Source organism: Staurois parvus, unplaced genomic scaffold (assembly GCF_062004578.1).
Source record: "Staurois parvus isolate SC_StPar_1 unplaced genomic scaffold, SC_StPar_1.0 ptg001912l, whole genome shotgun sequence".
NCBI classification, from domain to species: Eukaryota; Metazoa; Chordata; class Amphibia; order Anura; family Ranidae; genus Staurois; species Staurois parvus.
Window position 1 is genome coordinate 63494 of NW_028319708.1, and position 25546 is coordinate 89039.

A 25546-nucleotide genomic window follows, 5' to 3' on the forward strand; every position below is an offset into this window, starting at 1 on the left:
CCAAAAAGTTATCACACAATGAGTGGAAGAAACTGGTCTAAGAGACAATGAGATTCAAACACCACTATTTGGATGTCTGCAGGTGAGCATATACCTGGACCCAAAGTGACAGGTGAGCATATACCTGGACCCAAAGTGACAGCTGAGCATATACCTGGACCCAAAGTGACAATGGGGAGAGGAAATCCTCATTGTCTTATCTCTCACAAAACCTTGGGAAGTGTGTGATTACCAAACAAACTTCTTGAGATGTCACAATAGCTATTGAATACTAAGGTTTAACTTCAGTCCAGTCTGTTTACCCTAATTACCCAACAATGGATGAGGTCCTCCATTACATTTCTTTGAACTGTGCATTCAGCACAAGGTGAAAGCTGGGTCATTGAAAATATAAAAGTTTGGTATATACCAACGGAGACATTATCAAAAAGCATATTACCAACACCTTTTTATCAAGGGAAATCTATTCGATAAGGTTGGGTATTGCATCCCACTCAACTGAAATTTGAAGTGATGAAAAATAGAAGATGATTTATAAATTGGGTAATGTCTATATTTCCAAAAGAAATCAGCCGTTCCAATACATTTTATGTATCAGAAATATGAGAAACCAAATGTATCCACATCTTTCTATGGTCCTTATCCAAGAGTTAGTAGTGAAATCAAATATACTTGAATAGGACATATATTTGGTACATTAAGACATATTGTTTCTATCAAAGGATGAATCATCATTAAGACCACCAATTCATCTCTAATACCTGACTGTCCCCAGTGGATAAGTCAGGAACATCTCTAGGTACGCAAATTGTTCAACCGTCCAGTCAACAAGTCTGTTGGGCGGTCCATCGGACAAAGGACTGAATTACTCCACAACTCTTCTAAAATCTACAATCCATCACCTTCCAAGCTTCCAATCTTCTGATCTGCTAAAACTTCTGCAACAGCTTCTAAGACTGCTATAACTTCTAAACTATCTCTTATCTACCCTGTTGCTACTATATACTGCACTATACCTCACTTGCCACCTGCGGCCATTTTGTTGAGAACTTCCAGCTGCCATTTTGAAGGAAAAGATTTCCACCAGAGACGCTGAGGCTCAGTTGCCCAAAAAAGACTTCTTTTTCCAACTGCATCCCAATGGGGAGGCCTCAAAATCAAGATTCTGGGAGTGGTGAGACTGTGCTAGAATATTGTAACTTTCTTTGACATTTCAAATTTTCTAAAGACTGATAACATCTTATTGTGTGGTTATGAATGTATTAAGGTCCTCTGAATTATCATTCCCATAACTGTTTGAATATTGTATTGAGGTTATATATTACATACTAACTAATTTGTAGTGTTGTGTGGTGCAAATCAGAGATACTTTCTTATTTCTCTATGGCCATGAGAAATAATATCTGAAGCACTATAAAGTTGTGACTAACCTCTCAATTTCATATCTCCTTTAAATTGAAATCACATATTGTTGATAATATAGAAATTAGCATATTATATTTTTGATTGTGTGTACAAGTATATTCATCACCAGTATTTTGCGTTTGTATTAATATATATATAAATTTTGTACATAAATAAATTTATTTATCGAAAAGGCAAATTTTGTGTATATGGTACGAAATCATATTAGTGAAAGAACTCAAGGTAAATTATTAAGTGGTGATCAAATTATTAAGGTGTCCAAATTATTGGTTCATTAAATATTTGCCGTATTTTAACGGCTGGAGGGACTGCAATATTTTGTTTAAGGGAGAGGACACCGCCCTACGTATTTAGAATAAATTATTACATAAACCACCACACATTGAACGTGCAAAGAATTTTTGTGCGACTTTTCTTACAAGTATTCCCGGCCGAAAATCTACACGTATATGGCCAGCTTTAGTCTCATAAGATTAGAAATAAGCTTTGGCGATGCCATTATGTCTTGGCCATTGCTCTATGGGCTTGGTGGAAAGGAAGCTGTACCCGAGAACCTGCAGCGCATGCCACTGCCTATTTTTTCTTCATTCAGTTTGTGGATTTGTCCTTTTTGCACCTATTTAGTTATTACTTGAATATTCTCACATCAGTCATCAGATCACTTTTCATTGGGGGGGGAAGGGTTCAGCTCTGCCATGAGGAAGCAAAGCCTGCTCCCCTTTCAAGATGCCAGCCTCCTTACAAAGAGATATTCTAGAAGGCATGGTAAGTCAGTAATAGGGAAAAGATCAGCTGCAGGGGGTCTACCCGCAAAATTCTTTACCTTCCACCTCTGCTTGCCTTTTTTGGGCACACCTTGTGAAAAATACACATAAAATGGTAAAAAGAACGAACAAATATAGAAAAGATTATAAGGTGATTTTTTTTTTTTTTTTTTTTTTGTGTAAAAAAAAAAAAAAAAAAAAAAAAGCATTCTTTCCAAATCAGCCAATGTGATTGTCTGGATTTTTTTTCTCATTTTGTCTCTCATAGTTGAGGTCTACCTATGATGCCAATTACAGGCCTCTCTCATCTTCTTAAGTGGGAGAACTTGCACAATTGGTGGCTGACTAAATACTTTTTTGCCCCACTGTACATATATCAATTTTAATGTAATTTAACTGGCACATCACATTTCGTTCTAATATTGAAGTGATTTAAAGTGATATTAAAAGCTCTTGTTATTTGTTTTTTTAATAACAAACATGTTATACTTACCTGCTCTGTGAAATGGTTTTGCACATAGCAGCTCCAACCCTCCTCTTCTTGTGCCCCCACCAGCTCTCCTGGCCCCTCGCGCTTGCCGAGTGCCCCCAGAGCAAGCTACTTCTCAAGCGGCCTCTGTGTGTCCGTAACACACACAGAGTGTGGTTCAACCCTGCACCCTCCGTTTCCTCCTCACTGGCTGTGATTGACAGCAACTGGAGAGACCCAAGAGAGCCACTGCTTTCATGCACATCGCTGGATCGAGATGGGGCTCAGGTAAGTATAAGGGGGGGGGGGGGAATGCTGCAAACAGGCTTTTTCACCTTAATGTATAGAATACATGAAGGTAAAAAACCTTCAGCCTTTACAACCACATTAACCATTCTTTGTTGGTTTAAGTAATACATGGCTTGGTGATTTTTATTCCTGCACTTCATATAACAGTATTTTTCCTCGGACAGGTGCAGCTCATGTCCTCCACAGATTCCCGAGTGGACCAAATGTTTCGCATCTTGCTTGACCCTGATGAGAAAGATGTTGAAAAGCAACAGAAGGTACTTGCTAATTGGCACAGACGTGTGTTGCTGGGCTAAAGTCAAAGTTGCTAAATATCAGACTCCTCGCTGAGCTGCTGGATTTTACTTCATCAATTTATAATGCTCTGATCCTCTTGGGCCCAAAGCAATTTTTGAGACAAAATCCTTAAATCGGACAGGATCACAGGCATGAATAGCTCTCATATGACCCAAGCCTATAGCAGCTTTGGAACTTTCGACTTTTTTTTGTGTCCTTAGAACCTTACTGTTATTGCTCAGTACAGAAAGAATTGCACTAGAATAATGACATCTACAGGGTAACTTTTTTTTTTTTTTCCCCTAGTTCTGTCAGTCCAGTAGCTTCTTACTGCTTTTATAGGACACATTCAAAACTGTATTAACTACATTGTCTCCTGTACCTTCCCACCCTTTCCGCAAGCCTGTTAGAATGTTTATGATGACACAACCAATGTAACAGTGGGATTATTGGAAGAGGGATGCCTGTTTGAGGAACAGAGCAAGCGAAATCTAGCATGGCTTCAAAATCATAGATTTTAAAGGAACTCTTGCTGCAGGAAATAGGGTGTCAGTGCTGACAAGTGAAGTAAGATCTTTTGCTCTTTTATGTACTTGTCAGATCTATATTTTTGGTATAATTGACTCAGGAGGTATTGGATCAGCATGACAGTCAACTAGCATTTTTATAGAAAATAAAATTGGCTATGGCACTTGACAGCACTGCATTTTGTAGAACGTTTTCTGATCTCCAATACTAAAATATTATACAATATCCACATGTTGGGTTACACTTTAAATTCATTTCAGTTTGCACTTTGGTTGGATAAAAATATATAAATGGTCTGACAGTTTAGACCAGGGGTGGGCAAACTTTTTGACTTGAGGGCCGCAATGGGTTCATATATTGGACCCGAGGGCCGGACCAAGAGTAGATGAATGATGTGTTTGTGTCATCCATCGTAAGTATCGTAATATTCCCCCATAGTAAGCATAGTAATTCATCCCCCATAGTAATTAATCCCCCCTATAGTAATTCATCCCCCCTATAGTAATTCTTTCCCCATATTAATTCATCCCCCATATTAATTCATCCCTCATATAGTATTTCATCCCCCACAGTACTATTCCCCCCCAAGTAGTAAGCCAAGTCCCCGCTGTGTCAATTCACTTACCTTTGCTCCGCGCATTCCTCTCGCCGTGTTCCCGCGCCGTTCCGGTCTTCAGGGCGAACTGTGAGAGGAGCCTAGCTCCCCTCCCCTGACGTTCGTCACGCTGCCCGCCTACACACATCCTGACAGCCACATCCGCGGGCCGGTTTAAAAGGTCCGCTGGGCCGTATACGGCCCGCGGGCCGTAGTTTGCCCATTGCTGGTTTAGACAGACTGGAGTATTGTAGGAGCCATAAAGGTTGCCATAGACTTACAATGAGAAAAAAGAGATCTACTAAAAACACCAAGTTAAATTTGAATACTTCATCTACTTTTGTTTGCAGGCAGCACAGAATTTGGTGGTGTTGGCTCGAGAAGATGCTGGAGCAGAGAAGATTTTCCAGAGTGATGGGGTCTGTCTCCTCGTAAGACTATTGGACACTAAGAAAGCAGACATGATGTTGGCTGCTCTGAGGACCTTGGTTGGTCTCTGCGCTGGTCATCAGCCTCGAGTAAGTTTACACTCCCATTGGGGTTATTTTTTCAGTTCTTTGATACTAATATAAGTTAAACAGCACTGTAAGTTTAAAAATTGCCATGGTTTGATGGGGATGAAGCTCTAGAGATAAAATTGAAAATCGCCATCTGTTATACATTTGTTCATGTATTTCTGTAGACAGTGGCTATCCTTACTGCAGTGGGCATGGAGAAGTTTTGTGCAGTGATGGCAGTGGATGATGAGTCCATCTCTCTTGCTGCATGCACTGTCCTGAATAACATGTTCGATACACTGAAAGAAGATATGAAAAAGGATATCCGAGCAAAGGAAGGAGCAATCATTCTAGGTAAACTCTGTGCAGTGCAACAATACAAATAAAGAGGTAATCTTATACAAATTTTACATCTGTGATTTTTGTCTTTGAAGATCCTTCTAAGGAGCTGAAGTCAATGATTCATTACTTACTTGAGATGCTAACTCAGTCAAGTGTGTCTTCACATGGCAGAGAGAATTCTCTTAATCTTCTCATAAAAGTTGTACCACGAAAGTCATTGCGTGATGCCAACAATGGGATGACCTTGTGGGTCATTGATCAAGGTAAGCGAATGACTGGCCTATAGAAGGTCCATTATTTAAGTGCTACTAAACCCAGTGTTACTAGACCCTGTATTCACTACATTTGGTCTCCCACAGTACACAGAACATGAAAATGCAATTGTTTCAGTAAATACAAACTGCTTAATACCTTTTGTCATCAGCAGTGTATAGCAGTCTTGTGACTTCTATCAGTGTCTGGCCAAACACTGGTTAGAGCTTGTAGGAGGAGTTTTCATTCTCCTCTGACTGTCCTATGAAGCTGCATGATCTCTGACCCTCTGTTTAGACAGTGCTGATTTAATCTTGTGTCGATCACATGCACCCTCCCACAAAAAACGAAACCTTCTCTAGCAATACACACCACGCTGAGCATGTGCAGAGTGCCTCCTAGGTCTCTGTACTATCAGCAGATGGATTTGGGACAGTAGAAGAAGGGGAGGATCAGAGAAGACAGGATCAAACAGCCTTTTTAAACAATGCACAGGATTAACCCTTTAGGTTCCACAGTGAGTATAACAAGCATTCTTACTGCATATACAGACTGATTTGACTCTTGTGGATTTAGTAACAATTTTAAGTGCATCTCTTTCTTTTTTTCATGACACTCATAATTCTTATAGCTAACACCATCGACAAATGCTTTCATCCTTTCCTTTGTTGCATTTATTCATTTCATAGTTATATGGTACCTGGATCATATGTGTTTACAATAGTGCAAGATATAGCCTTTGTTACAGCACACACATATTCTCAGTGGCAGCTTTTTGTAAATAGTTTATTACCTTTTATTATTACAGTTTTTCTTTTACTTTTTGGGAAGAATTCTTAAATAATATTTGATGATGATGATTAGTGCATTGACATTAAACACCATGAGGAATGGAGATCACCGAATAAACTTTTATGTTTTAGATATCTTTTAGTTCTCAAAATGTTCGTTTTTTCCTGAAGAAACACTTGTGAGATTTGTGGACCTTGTGCACATTCTCAGTTAACGTGATTGCCGAGTGTGATATCTCTAAAGAGAGACTGGATAGAGCCCATAGAAGAGGATACATCTGATCTATGAAATGTTTCTTTTTGAGAATAACGTTTGGTTACAGCTACCAGCCTAATGAGCTGGGCAATTTTCCAAAGTGCTTAAAGTGTTACTAAAGACAAAACGTTTTGTTTTTTTTTTTTTTCATTTTTAAGTAGAGTGAGGTTAGGCTAGAAACTGTCAGTTTTGTTGTTTTTTTTTTTTTTTGCCATCTGTGTCCCTTTGGAAGATTTCCCTTCACTTCTTGCCCCATAGCCAAAACAGGAATGAGAGGAAATCCCTCCAAAGTGAGGGAATCCCAGTGTGTCACCAGAACTAGTGTCCCCAATCAAAGATTTCCCCTCTATTAAGCTGACCATAAACTGTGTGCACAATTATTAGGAAAGTGAGTATTTTGACCAAATCATCATTTTGATGCATATTGTCCAACTCCAAGCTGTATAAAGTTGAATGCTTATTAGATTTAAGCACATCAGGTGATGTGTATTTGTGTAATGAGGTAGGCTGTGGCCTAAAGAGATCACCACCCTATATCAGTGTGTGCATAATTATTAGGCAGCTTCTTTTCCTCAGGCAAAATGGGCCAAAAAAAAAGATTTAACTGACTCCGAAAAGTCAAAAATTGTAAAAAGTCTTTCAGAGGGATGCAGCACTCTTGCAATTGCAACCATAAGATATTGGGGCGTGATCACAGAACCATGAAACGTTTTGTTGCAAATGGTCAACAAGGTCCCAAGAAACCTGTTGAGAAAACGCAAATTAACTGCCAAAGATTTGAGAAGACTCAAACCTGAAGCTACCAGGAACCCATTATCCTCCAGTGCTGTCATATTCCAGAACTGCAGCCTACCTGAAGTTTCCAGAAGTTCAAGGCGTTTAGTGCTCAGAGACATGACTAAGTTAAGGAAGGCTGAAACCCGACCACCACTGAACAAGACATATAAGTTGAAACATCAATACTAGATCAAGAAATATCTGAAGACAGATTTTTCAAAGGTTTTATGGATTGATGAGATAAGAGTGACTCTTGATGGACCAGATGGATGGGCCCCGTGTCTCTGTCAGTAACAGGCACAGAGCTCCACTTTGATGCCAGCGAGGTGGAGGTGGGGTAATTGTATGGGTTGGAATTATTAAAGATGAGCTAGTTGGACCTTTTGGGTTGAAGATGGATTCAAAATCAACTCCCAAACTTACTGCCAGTTTTTTAGAAGACATTTTCTTCAAGCAGTGAATAAAGGAAAAAGTCTGCATCTTTCATGAACACCATTATATTTATGCAGGACAATGCTACATCACATGCGTCAAAGTATTCCACTGCTTGGCTAGCCAGTAAAGGCCTTACAGATGAAAGAAAAATGACATACCCCCCTTCCTCATCTTACCTAAACCCTGTTGAAAACCTGTGAGCCCTCCTTAAACAGGAGATATATGGTAAAGGAAAAAGTACACCTCTCTGAACAGTGTCTGGGAGGCTGTGGTTGCTGCTGCACAAAAAGTTGTTCTTCAACAGATCAAGAAACTAACAGACTCCATGAATAGAAGGCTTATGACTGTTATTGAAAAGAAGGGTGGCTATATTGGTCACTGTTTTTCTTTTTTTTTTTTTTTTTTTTGTGTCTTTTTTTGTCTTTTTTTTTTTTTTTTTTTTTTTTTTCCAGAAAGGTTTATTTATAAATTTTGAGTTGCTTGTTTAATATTTTCACTTTAACAGATGAAAACAAACAAGTGAGCTGGAATAATTTTTAGTTTTTGATTTAGTTGCATAATAATTCTGCACACTAATAGTTGCCCAATACTTGTGCACACACAGATATTCTCCTAAGAAAGCCAAAGCCTCAGTTTTACTTAAATATTCAGGTTTGAGGTTTATTAACATTTTGGATTGACTGAAAGCACTGTAGTTGTTCAATCATGAAAGAAATCCTCAAAAATACAACTTGCCTAATAATTGTGCACACAGTGTAGATGGATCGAAATTTGGCCAGTTCAGCAGAAACCAGATGAATTTCGATCCATTTATGGACAGGCTGATTGTATTGAAATCGATCAGTACAACCAGCCTGGATTTTTTGGTACATTGTATTCTGCTGGTGGGGATGGCTGCCCATGCTCCCCACTGGCAGAACACAATAGCGTTGTGAAGGGGATTCCACCATTAACACTGACTGTGTTGATGGGGGAATCGAACAACTTTCTTTCTTTTAACCCGTAGTTGAAGGAAAGAAAATTGTATAATGTCTGGCCTGCCTTGGTGCCATAGTGCCACACCCAAATGCCTATACCATTCGCCTAATCCCTTTCCATTCTATCCAAAGCTAAAAAAAAAAAGGTTTGCCTTTTAGTTGCACTAAAATGTAAACGTGTGCTTTTCCCATATGGGACATACTGATAACTATCTCTGCTCCCTGGCTGCTCCTTCTAGCTACTGGGTGTGAAGAAAATACTTGGACCTTCCAGGTGTGGAGGAACATGTGGCTCACTCTGTTACAATTACTATGCAACAACCCCGTCATATGGGGACAGTCCATAGCCCTGTGTAAGATGGTAAAGTAAACCTGTTGCTTTGCTGTGCTAGGGTAAAGCACAGATTCACTTTAGGTGAACATTGTCTACTTCATTGGTCATTATGAAACGGATAATGTTTTGTCCAGATTTGTCTCTGAACGTGATTTGGTATGATAGAAAAGACTAAAAACCCAGGGGATGGAGATGAGAGATGGTGCTGGCATTCAAGAAGCAGCGTTAGCAGGTGTAGATGAATCTTATAGCTGCCACAGTATAGGTGTGTGATTCATTTAGCCCACAAAGCCTCCTGAATTATGAGCAGCCTAATTATATGCAGCACTAAGACATCATAAAGGTCAGTGTGATGCTACAAAACATACTAATGATTTGTTAAAGTTTCCTGAAGGGTATTTAAAGAAAAAAAAAAGTGAGCTGTATGTGAACTAACACTGCAACGTACATAGGGCTGGCATAACGGGCAAAAAGAACTAGAATATCTGTGCTACATGAGATTGCCATGGATTGGATGCAACCTAGGGGACTAGTGCTGCTTTTCCTGAATTAGATTTGAAAGATTTACGGCTAAAACAATGCTTTATAATTTAAGTGTGCTAACTTTGATGTAGCAAGTTAATACCCCTTTGTTGCATTGCTGCTGGATATATTCCATCTACGTTTTCTTTTTTTTTTTTTTTTTTTTTTTTTAGGTTTGAAGAAAATCCTTGAAATAGGAGGCTCCCTAGTGGAGATCCCAGGCAGCCTGCCAGTTACAGAGACCACCAAGATGAGCGCCTCTGTGCTTCTAAATAAGCTCTTTGATGATCTCAAGTGTGACGCAGAACGAGAGAATTTCTACAAGCTTTGTGAAGATTATGTTCGGTAAGAAGACTTTAAAGGGGACCTTTCATCTTTCAACAATGAAGATCTGTTTAGAAGCAGATCTAAAACTGGGTATAATGTGTTTTTTTTTCTCCTATTATTTATCTGTTGCACTATCCCTAAAGCAAGCAGTAACCCAGTCTTGTGACATACGAATTAGTTGTGGGTATAAAACTTGCATCTGTTTGTGAGTGTTTTACTAATTCAGTGGGTGTGGATGGTGTTTCCCTTTTCTGTAAATTAAAGCAGAATTCTAGTCAAAAACACAAATTTTAACATGTTGCAGGTTACCAATTGTTAAATATGGTGGCTGCATTATTTCTCTCTTTTTAGGTTTTTCCCCTTTTATTTTCATTTGTGATCTGGCAATTAACACAATCCTTTCCTAGGGTGTCTCCATTCTACTGGAGCAGAAACAGAGAGACCTCTGGACAGCAGCAATGGGGAGAAGGTGGTGTTGGGTGTACTAGCAAAATTGGCTTGAAATTAAAGCTGGACTCCAGCTAACACTGGACTGCAGTTAAAGTTTTTTGTTTTTGTTTTTTTCTTTTTAAGAAGGCTGTTGTCCTTGCCTTAGGACTCTTGGCACCAAAATCAGATACAAACAAATGATAACACAAAACAGTCCATAAAACCTTTATCCTCTGCTTTATGAAATCCTAACCCCAAAAGGTCCTTAAAGTTAGACTGTGGAGTAGTGTAATGTACACCATTAGGTGTCTGCATGCCTTTTTGATTTTTTTACAGGGCACTTCAACAGCCTCAAGCCTTGGGGTGTTCTATTTGCAACTACAGCCTGCATGGTTTCCCTGTATCCTTACCTTTCCCAGCGCCCATGCCTCCTGTTGGCTAGCAATATGATGGATGGTCTCACTGGGCATTGGGAAAGGGCCATGCACTTTGCTTTCTGATGCACCTGTTTGCAAAGACAAGTTTGGACTCAGAATTAAATCTACAGCTAGGAAACCTTTTAATATCCTATAGTAATACTAATTTTGGGTAACTTTAACGTCCCTGACATTAACTGGATCTCTCAAACAGCGTTTACAAGTAGTAGCAGAAAGTAAAGCACTGAATGGGGTGTCTGTTAAAATGTTAGTAGGAAGCTCAGTTCACAGAGGTCATATTCTAGACCTAGTACTGACAGACGGGGATTGACTGATCTTGAGGCTGGAGAAAACATGGGTTCTAATAAGGTGTACTAGCTAGGACTTGAGTGGTTCAGTGGATATGCAGCTGGCTGGCTAAAGGATAGATACCAGAGTGTGGTTGTAAATGGGGTTCACTCGGATCAGAGACCAGTCACTAGTAGAGTGCCCCAAGACTATGTACTAGGTTCTGTACTATTTAATCTTTTTGTAAGTGATAGAACTAAAGGTTTGGTGGTAAGGTATTTTGTTTTACTGATGACACAAAGATGTGCAATATGGTTGCTATTCCTGGAGATTTCTGTAACATGAAACATGATTTGCCATTACTTGAAGATTAGTTAAAGCAGCTGAAACTGCAGTTCAGTGTTTCTGAATGCAAAATAATCTAGTCTTATCCAGGGAAAAATAATCTCTTGATGTTGTACTGCATTGAAGGTAGAGTGATGGACAGAACTACAGATGAAAAATATTTGGGGGTACTTAATGCTGATGATTGTAAAATGCGCAAACCGTGTGTGAATGCAGTGGGAAAAGCAAATCGAATTCTAGGTTCCATCAGTGGATGGAGGAAAGAGGTTCCGGTGCCCCTATATAGATCTTTAGTTAATCCCCATTTAGAATACTCTGTCCTGTTCTGGAGACCTCACTTAGAAAAAGATCATAAGATTAGAATGAGTTCAGAGACGGGCAACAAAAATGGTGAAAGGTCTGAGGAATAAAACATCTCATGAGAGACTTCAGGAACTTAACTACTTGCTCTCCAGAGGATTTACCCCCCTTCTTCACCAGGACATTTTTAGCGTTCTGGCGCAGCGGTACTTTAACTGACAGTTGCGCGGTCATGCAATGCTGCACCCAAATTAAATTTACATCCTTTTTTTCCCACGAATAGAGCTTTATTTGATCGCCTGTGCGGTTTTTATTTTTTTGCGCTATAAAAATAAAAAGACTGACAATTTTGAGGAAAAAAACAAACAATATTTTTGACTTTTTGCTATTAAACATGCCCAGTAAAAAAATTTTAAAAATCAAATTTCGTCAGTTTAGGCCAAAATGTATTCTGCTACATGTCTTTGCTACAAAAAATCCCAATACTTGTAAATTAATTGGTTTATGTGAAAGTTATAGCGTTTACAAATGGCAGTGTATATGCTGGGCTTTTATTTTTAATTTTACTAGTAATGGTGGCGATCCACGACTTATTGCAGGACTGCGGCGGGCATTCTGACACGTGGGGAACGGACTTTGTGTAATATGACATCCCCAGTGACACCAATACAGTGATCGGTGCTAATAAAAAAGCACGAACACTGTACTAATGGCACTGGGCAGGAAGGGGTTAACATGTGGGGCAATCAAAGGGTTAGCTGTGTGTGTCTGTGCTTCGCTGTAAGCGCACTGCTTTGTATGGCTGTGCTATGCAAAGCCATGCATAGCAGTGTGCAGGAGCTGACAGGGGAGAGAACTGTACTGTTTACTTACAGTCCTCTCCCGCCTTCGGTAATGCTCCTCGATCACCGGGTGCCGGCGAGTAATCACCGGCCTGGACCCAGTGATTGACAGCCGAGGTCGCGAATAGCCGGAAATGCAAAATTGCATATACGGTATATATATGTGATTTTTGCGCATCCGTGTCGCCCTGTAGCAGTATTACTGCTGTAGGGCGGACGGGAAGCAGTTAAAAGAAGTGCAGGAAAAAAAAGAAAAACAAACATACACACTCACCTAGATGGCTACAGCATCGATCTGATGCTGCAGCTGTCTCTAAGTTCTAGACCCAGACCTGAGCAATCAGAAACCGCTGACCTTTCATTTCTCAGGTCTGCTTTGAGCACAGAGTGGTGACTGTCCGTTATCGTTCTGTGCTCTGCCCCTCCAGTACTCCCTGCAGTGCTGGGCTATGGAGGGGGCAGGTGAGACTGGCTCAGTGGTTCACTGAGAGGCTGAGCCATCTGTCAGTCAGGCATCTGGATGCATAGCCTGGACTGGCTCTGTGAGGTCAGCTGACAGCGGGGTTTAACCCGTTGTTTGTTGAATCTGGGTCACAGGAGTACAGAACTAAGTGCACTCTTGTGACACAGGAGAAGTATGACCAACAGAGCTTTGACCATACTTCTGCTTTTTAAAATGGAGGAAAGAAGGGAATTTTTAAATACATTAGGGGGTGAATAAGGTTCAGGAGGGCTGTATTTTCAGTATGGCTAAGATCAAAAACATGGGGACATGACTTCAGACTAGCAGGAAAGTTCAAACCTTATCATAGAAAGTATTGCTTTACTGTGAAAGAGTAGTTAATGCTTGGAATACAGAGAGATAATGCAGTCAATAGTAAGTGGATTTAAAGTGTGTGTGTGTTTGTTCAAATAAATTAAAGGTACACTTTGAAAACACATCAGATCTCAATGGCGAAAAAATAATGCTGGATATCTATACTGATATGGACGGGGTAATGTGTTAGGAATGTAAGGATGTCCCATCGTTTGATGGAAATGAAAATTATCAACCTACAGAGGACTGAATTCAAAGACATCCCGAAACTCAAAGTGAAAAAGATTCTACAGCAGGCTAGTCCATTTTGCTGAAATTTAATTGCAGCAACTCAAAATGGTACTCATTAGTTTGTATGGCCCCCATGTACTTGTATGCATGTCTGACAACATCAGGGCATGCTCCTAATGAGGCAAAGGATGGTGTCCTGGGGTATTTCCTCCCAGATCTGGACCATCACTGAGCTCCTGGACAGTCTGAGGTGCAACATGGTGGCGTCGGATAGACCAAAACATGATATCCCAGAGGTGTTCTATTGTAGTTAGGTCAGGGAAACAAGGGGGCCATGCAATGGTATCAATTCCTTCATCCTCCAGGAACTGCCTGCATACTCTCGCCACATGAGGCTGGGCATTGTCGTGCACCAGGAGGAAACCAGGACCCAATGCACCGGCGTAGGATCTGACAATGGGTCCAAGGATTTCATCCCGATACCTAATGGCAGTCAGGGTACCATTGTCTAGCCTGTAGAGGTCTGTGCGTCCCTCCATGGATATGCCTCTCCAGACCATCACTGACCCACCACCAAAACAGTCTTGCTGAATGATGTTACAGCAGCATAACGTTCTCCACGGCTTCTCTAGACACTTTCACGTCTGTCACATGTGCTCAGGATGAACCTGCTTTCATCTGTGAAAAGCACAGGGCGCCAGTGGCGTACCTGCCAATTCTGGTGTTCAATGGCAAATGCCAATCGACCTCTATGGTTCTGGGCGTGAGCACAGGGCCCACTAGAGGATGTTGTGCCCTCAGGCCACTCTCATGAAGTTTGTTTCTGATTGTTTGGTCAGAGACATTAACACCAGTGGCCTGCTGGAAGTCATTCTGTAGGGATCTGGCAGTGCTCATCCTGTTCCTCCTTGCACAAAGGAGCAGATACCGGTCCTGCTGATGGGTTAAGGATCTTCTACGGCCCTGTCCAGCTCTCCTAGAGTAACTGCCTGTCTCCTGGAATCTCCTTCATGCTCGTGCTGGGACACATAGCAAACCTTCAGGCACATCTTGATGTGCCATCCTGGAGGATTTTGACTGCCTGTGCAACCTCTGTAGGGTCCAGGTATCGCCTCATGCTACCAGTAGTGACTCTGACCCTAGCCAAATGCAAAACGAGTGAAAAACGTTACGGAAAAGAGTAGGGAAAAAATGTCAGTGGCCTCCACCTGTAAAATCATTCCTGTTTTGGGAGTCGTCTCATTGTTGCCCATCTAGTGCACCTGTTAATTTCATTAAAACCAAAGCAGCTGAAACTGATTTACAACCCCCTCTGCTACTTAAAGTGGAGCTCCACCCAAAAGGGGAAGTTCTGCTTTAAGTCTTTGTCCCCCTCTCCCCATTAAGGATTGGCACCTTTGGGGAAGGGGTACCCGAATTTGACAGGTACCTGCTCCCACTTCCGCTAAGGCGATCGGAAGCGGGGAATTCCCCCCCCCCTTCCATAAATGAGTACACCCCTTTTGAAAAGTAAGATTTGAATCAATATCTCCATGAACTCAAGAACAATTTCCAAAATTTTGACAAAATTGAGTTTTATAGAACATTTGTTTAACTCATTACATGAAAGTAAGATTAATAATATAACTTGGATTACAGAATCTTCAGATTTACTCAAATTAGTTGATGCAAAAATGAATACACCCCACAACAAAAACTACTACATCTAGTATTTTTGTGTGACCTCCGTGATTTGTAATGAAAGCACTAAGTTTTCTAGGCATGGAATGAACAAGTTGGCGACATATTGCAACATCAATCTTTTTCCATTCTTTAAGAACGACCTCTTTTAGAGTATGGATGCTGGATGGAGTGTGATGCTCAACTTGTCTCTTCAGAATTCCCCTTAGGAGTTCGATTGGGTTCAGATCAGGAGACATACTTGGCCACTGAATCACTTTCACCCTGTTCTTCTTCAGAAATGCAACTGTGGCCTTAGATGTGTGATTTGGATCATGGGCGGTGGTAGCATCTTCTCTTTCAATACAGAGCAGTACATGTGTGAATTCATGATACCATCAATGAAATGCAGCTCCCCAACACCAGCAGCACTCGTGCAGCCCCACATAAGGACACTGCCACCACCATGTTTCACTTTAGGCACCATGCATTTTTCTTTGTACTCCTCCCTTTTACTACGCCATACAGTTTTGAAGCCATCAGTTCCAAAAACATTTCAGAGTACAGAATCCCAGTAGTCTTCTTCTTTTTCAGCATGAGCCATGGAAAATTCTAGGCGGGCTTTTTGAAAATTGGGCTTTAGGAGAGGCTCCCTTGCCTTTGCGCTTCCTTCATGGACGACACCCATGCATGCCTTTCCTCTGCAGTGTATGCTGTATTGTGTCATGGATAACAAGCACCCCAGTTTGGCTTTCTACTGCTTTAGCCACCCGAAGTGAACTTGCATGGCGGTTTTCTTCAACCCTTCTCATCAGAAGACGCTCCTGTCGAGGTGTTAACGTCCGGGGATGGCCTGGACATCTCTGTGAGATGGTTGCAGTTCCATCTTTGTTACATGTTTGTATCACTTTTGCTACAGTATTCTGACAAGTGAAGTTTTGTTGATCTTCTTGTAGCCTTCACCTTTCTTGTGTAAAGAAATGATTTTCTTTATCAGGCCTTTTGACATTTCTCTTCCATGTGGTGCCATTGCTGACAGCATGAAATGGGAGGGGTTTTCTTTGTTAAGTAACGTCCTTTTATAATCTATTGTCTGCTGGACACCTGTTTAATAAATTAAACTCACATTGAGTTGAATTCTAGTTAATTAGAATGTTGTTGTCTAAAATTTAGCTTTGCTCCTAAGACTTTAATTGTATGGTGTATTCATTTTTGCAACATGAATTTGTCAGGAATAATACTTTTTTTGTGTGCAAATGAACAAATCTTGTTCGTAATCAATGGCCCACATTTGTGGGAGTATTTTGTAGCCTAGTGTCCCATAGAAAATGTTGACTCTGAAACGAAAGTAAGGGTTTTCCTGACAAATCTGTTGGGGTGTACTCATGTATGCTGAGAACTGTGTATGTGTGTGTGTGTATGTATGTATGTATGTATGTATGTATGTATGTATGTGTGTATATATACACATACACAGATAGATGGATATCACACACATTGGCAATATTGCCAGTCATTGGATTCAGTTGTTCCAATCACCTACATGGCCACAGGTGTATACAATCAAGCACCTAGGCATGCAGACTGCTGCTACAAACATTTTGTAAACGAATGGGTGGCTCTCAGGAGCTCAGTGGATTCAAGCGTGGTACTGTGATAGGTTGCCATCTCTGCAGGAAGTCCATCCGTGAATTGTCCTTTCTATTAAATATTCCGCGGTCATCTGTTAGCGGTATTATAATAAAGTGGAAGCAACTGGGAACAACAGCAACTCTGCCACGAAGTGGTAGGCCACGTAAAATGACAGAGCGGGGTCAGTGCATGCTGAAGCGCACAGTGCGCAGAAGTCACCAACTGTCTGCAGAGTCAGTACCTAAACACCTTCAAACTTCGTGTGGCCTTCAGATTAGCACAACAACAGTGTGTAGAGAGCTTCATGGAATGGGTTTCCATGGCCGAGCAGCTGCATCCAAGCCTTACATCTCCAACTGCAATGCAAAGCATCGGATGCAGTGGTGTAAAGCATGCCGCCACTGGACTCTAGAGCAATGGAGACGTGCTCTCTTGAGTGATGAATCACCTTCTCTGTCTGGCAATCTGACGGACGTATCTGGATTTGGCAGTTGTCAGAAGAACGTTACTTGCCTGACTGCATTGTGCCAAGTGTAAAGTCAGCATACCAAGACATTTTGGCCAATTTCATGCTCCCAACTTTGTGGGAACAGTTTGGGGATGGCCCCTTCCTATTCCAACATGACTGCGCACCAGTACACAAAGCAAGGTCCATAAAGACATGGATGAGCGAGTTTGGGGTGGTGGAACTTGACTGGCCTGTACAGAGTCCTGACCTCAACCTGATAGAACACCTTTGGGATGAATTAGAGCGGAGACTGTGAGCCAGGCCTTCTCGTCCGACATCAGTGCCTGACCTCACAAATGTGCTTCTGGAAGAATGGTCAAACCTTCCCATAGACACCCTCCTAAACCTTGTGGACGGCCTTCCCAGAAGAGTTGAAGCTGTTATAGCTGTAAAGGGCGGGCCAACACAATATTGAACCCTACGGACTAAGACTGGGATGCCATTAAAGTTTATGTGCGTGTATATATATGTATGTATAAACATACACACAGTATATATTATCATATCATTTTTTTTCCTTCTTGTTTGCAGCTTTGTTTACTTTCTTAATTTCTCATTTGCAGGAGTTGGTTTGAAGGTCACGGTATGGATGGGAAACTGCGTGCTATACAAACTGTCTCCTGCTTGTTGCAGGGCCCATCTGAGGCTGGGAATCGGACTCTTGAACTAACAGGCATAATGGAGAGTATCATAGCTCTGTGCGCTTCGGAGCGGGAGATTGATCAGCAGGTGGCGGTGGAGGCGTTGATCCATGCAGCTGGGAAAGCTAAGCGAGCCACCTTCATCACTGCTAATGGGGTGACCTTGCTCAAAGACATATACAAGAAAAATGAAAATGATGCCATCCGTATAAGAGCCTTGGTGGTATGCTGCTGTCCTATGTGTAATTGTATTACAGATACATTTAATAATCTCTTTCTTCTTATTTCTTCGATGTCTAGTCATCAAATCTCTGTCTATAATTGTGCAGGGTTTGTGTAAGCTGGGATCAGCAGGTGGTACAGACTTCAGCATGAAACAGTTTGCAGAAGGATCTACACTCAAGCTAGCTAAACAATGTCGCAAGTAAGTTCTTCAACGTGTCCAGTGGAATATGAATACCTTGACCTGAGATATGTATCATAAAGTTAAATGTTACATTGGGGTTTATTTACTAAAGCTGGAGAGTCCAAAATCAGACTCCCTTCTGCATAGAAACCAATCAGCTTCCAGGTTTCATTGCCAAAGCTTCATTGAACAAGCTGAGATTAGAAGCTGATTGGTTTCTATGCAGAAGGGAGTCTGATTTTGGACTCTCCAGCTTTAGTAAATAAACCCCATTATGTCACGTCAGAGACCATCTGCTTTTTGCTTTGTAGGTGGTTGTGCAATGAGAGTATTCAGGCAAGCACTCGTCGCTGGGCTGTGGAAGGCTTGGCCTATCTAACATTTGATGCTGATGTTAAAGAGGAATTTGTAGAAGATAAAGACGCGTTACAGGCAATGTTCAATTTAGCAAAGGTACAATATTTCAATAACGTTCAATAGGTACTTTGTAATTCTGGCAGTTGTAGTTCTACAGCAAGTACAAGGGGATAGTGTACATACAGTGGAACTGAAGGCCAATGGGTATAAAAGCAATGGGAGTGCCAGCGCTTATGAAATGCGCAGATATCGAAGTTCCAAATAGAGCTGTGTCACTTTAGTGATCCTGTGGCTGGGGGCAACAAACCAGTGGAACCATCTCTAAAGAGAGAACACACACACGCTCCCATGGCATTGCTCTTTCATTGGCTCAGCCAACAAGGTGTTGCATGCCAGCGAGGGAGAATCAATAGAACAAAATTTCAGCAGCATTTTGGCTAGTGAGGGAGCGATGCTGCGGGGGGCAGATGATTCTGCTGCTGGAGAGTGGCAGCCAGTGTGTATGACTGTCTATATACTGTGAAGTACTGGACTTATCTCGAGAGAACAATGGAATTTTCTTGGTAAACAAACGTCAAAATGATCAATTTATCCCACAGTAGAAGGCTGGCCAGAGATGATTTGTTTTGTTTCGCTCAGCCAGAGACCTGATTGAAAAAAATGAATGGAAAGGTCCCCTCATTCTCTCCTAGCTTTCAGGAACAGGCGGCTGTCCACCGTGGCAGAGTCCCTTTCCCTGCCTTTTTGCTAATTCCCTTGTTCCTTTCTAGTTTGCTCTTTGGGTTCTATTTTTCATCTTCCCCCTCTCTCATGGGGGCCACCTTTTCCTCACTGCAAATCCCTGACCACCAGGCCCCTTTTATATGATAAATGATTGCCAGCTAGTATATCGGAATTGTTTATCTACCTTTATTGTATACGACCTTTGGTTGACCCCACTAGGACATGGCTGCAAGTTACCCTGTATCCCATGTTTGACTCTCTCTATTGATCAGGTCATCCCCTTGTTCTATATACCTTTTTTGAGTTGAATATTTACTATTGTTTCTGGATAATTTTAACAACCCCTATGTGGCTGTGTTTTGTTTTTCATTTGGCTGTAACACATTCCAGCTGGTACTGTATTTGCCTATCTAGGTTTGTGCCATGCTGTTTTTCTTCAATAAATTCTTTGGTAAAAGATAAAAACAAACACATTTTCCCATCCACACAAGCTAGGTGGATGGAGGAATCCTTCCCACTGTGCTATTGTATTCTGAAATGGGGATTCCTCTGCTGTCAGTATACACTGATCAGTTCTGTAATGGCCATGGATAGATCAAATGTGGCTAGTTCAGCAAGGACCAGTGAAATTTAGACCTATCTATGACCAGCGTAAGACTGGCAGTGTCAGTACAGTTCAAAGAGTGCCCCTGGACTTTTACCTGTCTTGCCAGTTAACTGTAACTGGTCTGTCTGATCAAAGATCCTCTCGTGCCCTAAAAGTGTTTCATTTAATACTTTAAATTTCAAGCCACCAGAGTGCAAGGTAGGTCAGGTGGTCCAATGGCTACTTGTATGGCCAGCATTAGACTAGCCATGAGCATGAAATGGCAGCTGAAATACAGTAGCTGACTATGGAAAGCTCTTTCAATAAACACACACAGTTGTTTTCGATGATTGTGCTTGTTTATGCAGTCAGCAGACACCTCTTGTGCCAGGGGAAACGATAGTGTTCATCTGTGAAAACCCATTACAGGCAAGTCATTCCCTCTTCCCAGCCAAGCCAAGCATTCCCATCTAGATTACTGCACACATATTAAAATGAAAGGTGGAACACATTAATAGGAAGCTAGATAACAGTACAGAGAGGACACAAAGAATACTCTTTGGTGGACTGCTTCATGCTACTGTTTATTGTATTTATATTTATGTTTCTTATATGAAAACATGCAGTCATATATATGTTTGATATGTCCCGCAATGTTTAAGAATGCTAGTTGCTGTTTGAATAGTAATAATAGTGACTTTGTTTATAAACAAGTTGCTACTTTTATTCTTTCTAGTCACAAGACAAGACTGTCCTCTTTGCAGTTGCATCCACCCTAGTAAACTGTACAAACAGCTATGATCGTGAAGAAATCGACCCACAGATGTTAGAACTGGCAAAGTATGCCAAGCAGCATGTTCCTGAAGAGCACCCAAAGGTGAGAGGTCATCTGGTCGTTATTGAAGATACTGCAATTGCATATTGTGACAGTGACTTTGCATTTTTTTTTTCTGTGCATTCAGTCATATTTATGGTTCTATGGTGTCATTGCCTGTAGGATAAGAAAGAATTTGTTGAGTCACGTGTGCAGAAGCTACTGACGGCAGGAGTGGTATCTGCTTTGGGATGCATGGTGAAAAATGAGAGTCCAGCACTAACCGATTCCTCAAGAGAACTGATATCAAGGTAATTCTACCCCTTTCTTTTACAAGGTTTTTAGTAAAAATTTCTTTTTTAAATCCGATTTTATTTTCAAAGTTTTTTTGTCACTTTATAACACAGAAACAATGGAACACGCAGGTAGGCAGGTACAAAAAAAAAAAAAAAGGAAAAAAAATTTTGCAGCAAGACATAGGAAATATCAGGAGTGATTAAGGGTATCAGATACATAGCTCATCAGCAGGGGTGGGAATTGTAAATGTCTAGCAAATAGCACCAGGATGATTACTATATAAAATTGCAAGTAGGGCACATCTACCAAGTTACTCAGCTAGACCTGATGGCATAAAACGTACACCTAGCATTACAAAGGAGATGTGTATGTGTTTTTCAAACATTATAATTTTATTCATGTCAGATATGCAGTTTAGTGGGTGGGGTGGCAGATAGCCATTCAGAGGCTATTTACTTCCGTGCAATGAAGAGAGACCTTATAATCGCTATAGACAAGTTGGGATCATGCACATTAGGCTCAACATACCCCAGAATACAAAGTTCAGGTGTCAGGGTGATACCATACAGATCATTCAGTGTGGAGATTACTCCCTGCCAGTATCGCGTAAGCTTGGGCACTTCCAGAGTAGATGTAGTAAAGAACTGTGTGGATGTGCATGTCTGGCACAGGGTTTTTCCATACGGCCAATGTTGTATAGGAACTCTGATGTGCAGTAGACCAGGTGACAGATAAAGAGCTGGGTCACTCTGTGTCCCAGAGAGAGCGAGACCAGTTGACCATTTTACAGAACTTCTTCCCAGAGATCATCCGAGAGACCATCCAGATCTTCCTAACACCTATGCTTGCAAGAGGGCAGAAATTTAGAAATATTCCACGTGGAAAGATGAACAGACACATGGCAGCGTGATGTCAGCACATGGGCTACACCCAACACATTTAGTGTGCATGTACGTCCTCAGTACGGATCATTTTAAAGTGGTTGTAAACCTCTGATGTGGATAATGAACAAAGCATATCCCTTTATAGTGTGTACTTGTCACAGTTAAGAGCACTAGGTGTCATTTGTGTCTGCTGCCTCTTTCCTCTGTTATCTGCAGGAGTCACTTCAGACAAGTTTTTTCTGACACTAAGGATTAAAAAGGTGACAAATATATAACATTGCACCAGGGGCGGACTGACAACTCATGGGGCCCCAGGGCAATAGGGGATCATGGGGCCTCTGTGTCCTTGCCCAAACTCAAAAAAGCCTATGAAAAAGGTACCAGGGGCATCTCATGGGGCCCCCTACTGACCCCGGACCCTCGGGCAGTGCCCGAGTTTCCAAATGGTCAGTCCGCCCCTGCATTGCACCTACCTTAGAGGCTCCAAATTTCTGCATCCCAAAAACACACACAAGTACAAAAAACATTTGCTGCTGGGATTTTATGGAGATCAAGACGCAAACTATATGTATAAAATATAAAAATCAGTTCCTTTATTACAAACAAACAGTTAAAACAGAAATAATATTTGTAATATCTATATCTTGTTCTGGCACATTTTGAGTGTATGTAATCACATATTTCTTTATGCTAATGTATAAACAATTGTAACTCAACACCGAAGAATAGAAAATATCATAATCTTAACATGTCCCGTGAAACTTGGCTCACTTAATCAGAAGCTTGAAATTAGAAGGTAATGGGGTGGGGGGGAGGTTGATAAGTAACCAAAATAATGATTCATAAAGAAAACTCTATAAATCCCAACATCAAAAAGACCCATAACTATCAAAAAGACCCACAACTGCCGTGTCTATCCTAGGGGCTGTGGAAGCAGGGGAGCTGGCCTGTCCACAAACCTAGAGAAGCAAATATGGAACTAAGAAGGCTGGAACTGGGGCACAGGCTTGAGTGACTCCTATAAGTGAACAAATTATTATTATTATACAGTATTTATGAAGCGCCAACAGTTCGCTCAGCGCTGTACATTACAAAGGGGGACAGAACATGTGACAGAACAATAACAATACAATGTGATACACGAGGGGTTCGAGGGCAAATACAAATACACATAAGCTCCTCTAAGTTACTTAAGTAAAGAGCTGGTGAGACTACAGAATTAAAAAGAGTGAAATGATAGAGAAACGGGACGGAATAAAAGGTGACAGGGGAGGGACCTCCAATACACAGCCTTTGATTGACAGCCTCAGCTCTGCTCTTGTGTACTGTGTGAAGGGTGTGTCTCTCCCTGAGCTCTGCAGAGTGCAACTTCAGCTTTCCACCCCCTACATTTCAGAATTGAGAGATCCTGTGTAAATTCTGGGCTTTGAATGGATGCACAGGAAAGATGGTGGCAGATAAGCAGGTATAACTCATGTAGGCAGATTTTATTTAATCTCTGTGTATCACTTGAGTCCAGTCATTTCACTGGGTATATGTAAGGGTTCATACCACTTTTAGTTTTCATACTTGTGTGCATCCTATGATGCTTTTAATTTTTTCATCAGTGTGTGTGTGTTTGGGTTTACTTTTTTTTCTTCGTATAACTTTGTTATCACAAGGGGGCTAACAAGCCTCCCCCCCATGTGATTGCCGTGGCAGGTGACCAGTCCATTTTCTAGAGACATCAGGAGTCTATTAGGCCTTGTTTTAATCAACTGAATGCCAGGACGTTTATATACATACCGTGTTTATCACCTTTTTTTCATCTATATATTGACATTTCCAAAAGTTTCCAATTTTGTTCTTTTCTCTAGAGTCTTTTTGGCTTTGGTTGAAAAACCCGAAGAACGGGGAAACGTTGTAGCTCAAGGAGGAGGAAAGGTAATGAGTTTTCTGTTTTTAGATTGCAATAAAGCTTTGGTTAATTATGTTTGGTAACTTTTCTCATTCAAACTGAAGTAGAGCTATGAATGCTTACATCTTCTGCATCAGTCTGAGGCATAAAGTGATTGAAAAGTTGAATATTTTTTTTTTTAAATAACAAACATGCTTGGCATGTGAGAAGTAAAAATAAATATATAAATAACAAACATGTTATACTTATCTGGTCTGTGCAGTGGAACTGCACAAATCGGCCCCAATCCTCATCTTCTTGTGTCCCTCTCCTGGCTATTTCTCTGATCAGTGTGCCACCATAGGAAGCTGATAGGTTTGAGCCCACAGATATGCCCCATAACAAAGTCGTGCTGTCTGCATCCATAGACACAGTCAGTGCGGCTTGGCCCAGCCCCCTGCTCTCTCCTTACAAGATTTGACTGGCAGCAGCAGGAGCTGCCAGCTTCCGCTGCTTCAGCAAAGCCAGTGAGAGTGGGGAGAGTCGCTACAGACAGATTCAGTGCTGAATCAAATGGGAACTCCGGTAACTATAAGGGGGGGGGGGGGGGTAAGGGTGCAATATTACTACCTAAACATTTTTTACTTTTAATGCAGAGAAAGTGTTAAGGTAATAATTGTTTAGGCTTTGGAACCACTTTAAGGACCTTGATGCAATTGAGTATTAAACTGTAGGCTGCAGATGGCGGCATAGACTGGTACTGCCAGGATGTAAGATGATAGTAGAGGGATGATCGGGCTCAATACACTTGTGAAAGGTGCAGATAACTGTCATGCATTTACTGATAAATGGCTCTGTGTCCCTTGGAGGACATCACCTGTGTATAATGCAATGTATTTGGCACAAGGGTTTTATAGGTTGTACTGCACCAGACACAGCATGGTAAAATGTCTTTTAATTGTTTCAGCAGAATGCATTGTATATGGTATATCTGGCATCCTCTTGTTTTTCTCCGGTTGCTGGTCTTCAGCCGTCTTAATTGGCAGGCACGCGATGACGTCACTTCTGCACATACATGGGAGTCATTCATTCTGGTGTACTGGTTTCAGGCTGCAAATGTAAACTGAGTTGTGCATGCCTGCCTGTTCGTAAAATGTTTTTCTTTTTAACGCTTTAATAACTACATAATGAGCGCATTCATGTACATGTCTCTTTTGCTATAGGCTTTAATACCATTGGCATTAGAAGGAACTGAGGGGGGGAAAACCAAAGCAGCACAAGCACTAGCGAAGATAACGATTACATCAAACCCTGAAATTGCCTTTCCGGGTGAAAGGGTAAGATCCTAGAATCTGGAAGACTAATTACTGTATGGATTCATTAACACAAATGAGTATAGACATTTTTACACAGCTTTTTGTGCACAATGTATTTGGTTTTCTGTTTACAAGGAATAACATTTGCCCAGAATTTTAGATTTAAAAGTTCACCTTTTTAAAAAAAATAATAAATGCACATTTTTTTTGCAGGTAAAAAAAATATGCATTCACTATTTTTTGTTTTAGGAGCCTGGAAAGCATTGCACCAATGATCAGCAACTTTGCAGGTGCCATGCAGGT

General features: G+C 41.1%; 1 protein-coding gene across 1 annotated transcript in view; it reads left to right on the top strand.

Annotated features, from left to right (window-relative positions):
• UNC45A (unc-45 myosin chaperone A) overlaps window positions 1–25546 on the top strand; it is a 57401-nt gene that overhangs the window by 11317 nt on the left and 20538 nt on the right. Inside the window, exons 5-16 of the mRNA XM_089664396.1 lie at window positions 3132–3224; window positions 4717–4884; window positions 5049–5217; window positions 5298–5468; window positions 9723–9894; window positions 17907–18207; window positions 18314–18408; window positions 18702–18843; window positions 20793–20933; window positions 21054–21181; window positions 23908–23974; window positions 25151–25264. Of these exons, the coding sequence (XP_089520522.1) occupies window positions 3132–3224; window positions 4717–4884; window positions 5049–5217; window positions 5298–5468; window positions 9723–9894; window positions 17907–18207; window positions 18314–18408; window positions 18702–18843; window positions 20793–20933; window positions 21054–21181; window positions 23908–23974; window positions 25151–25264 (1761 nt within the window). The remainder of the gene's footprint in view (window positions 1–3131; window positions 3225–4716; window positions 4885–5048; window positions 5218–5297; window positions 5469–9722; window positions 9895–17906; window positions 18208–18313; window positions 18409–18701; window positions 18844–20792; window positions 20934–21053; window positions 21182–23907; window positions 23975–25150; window positions 25265–25546) is intronic.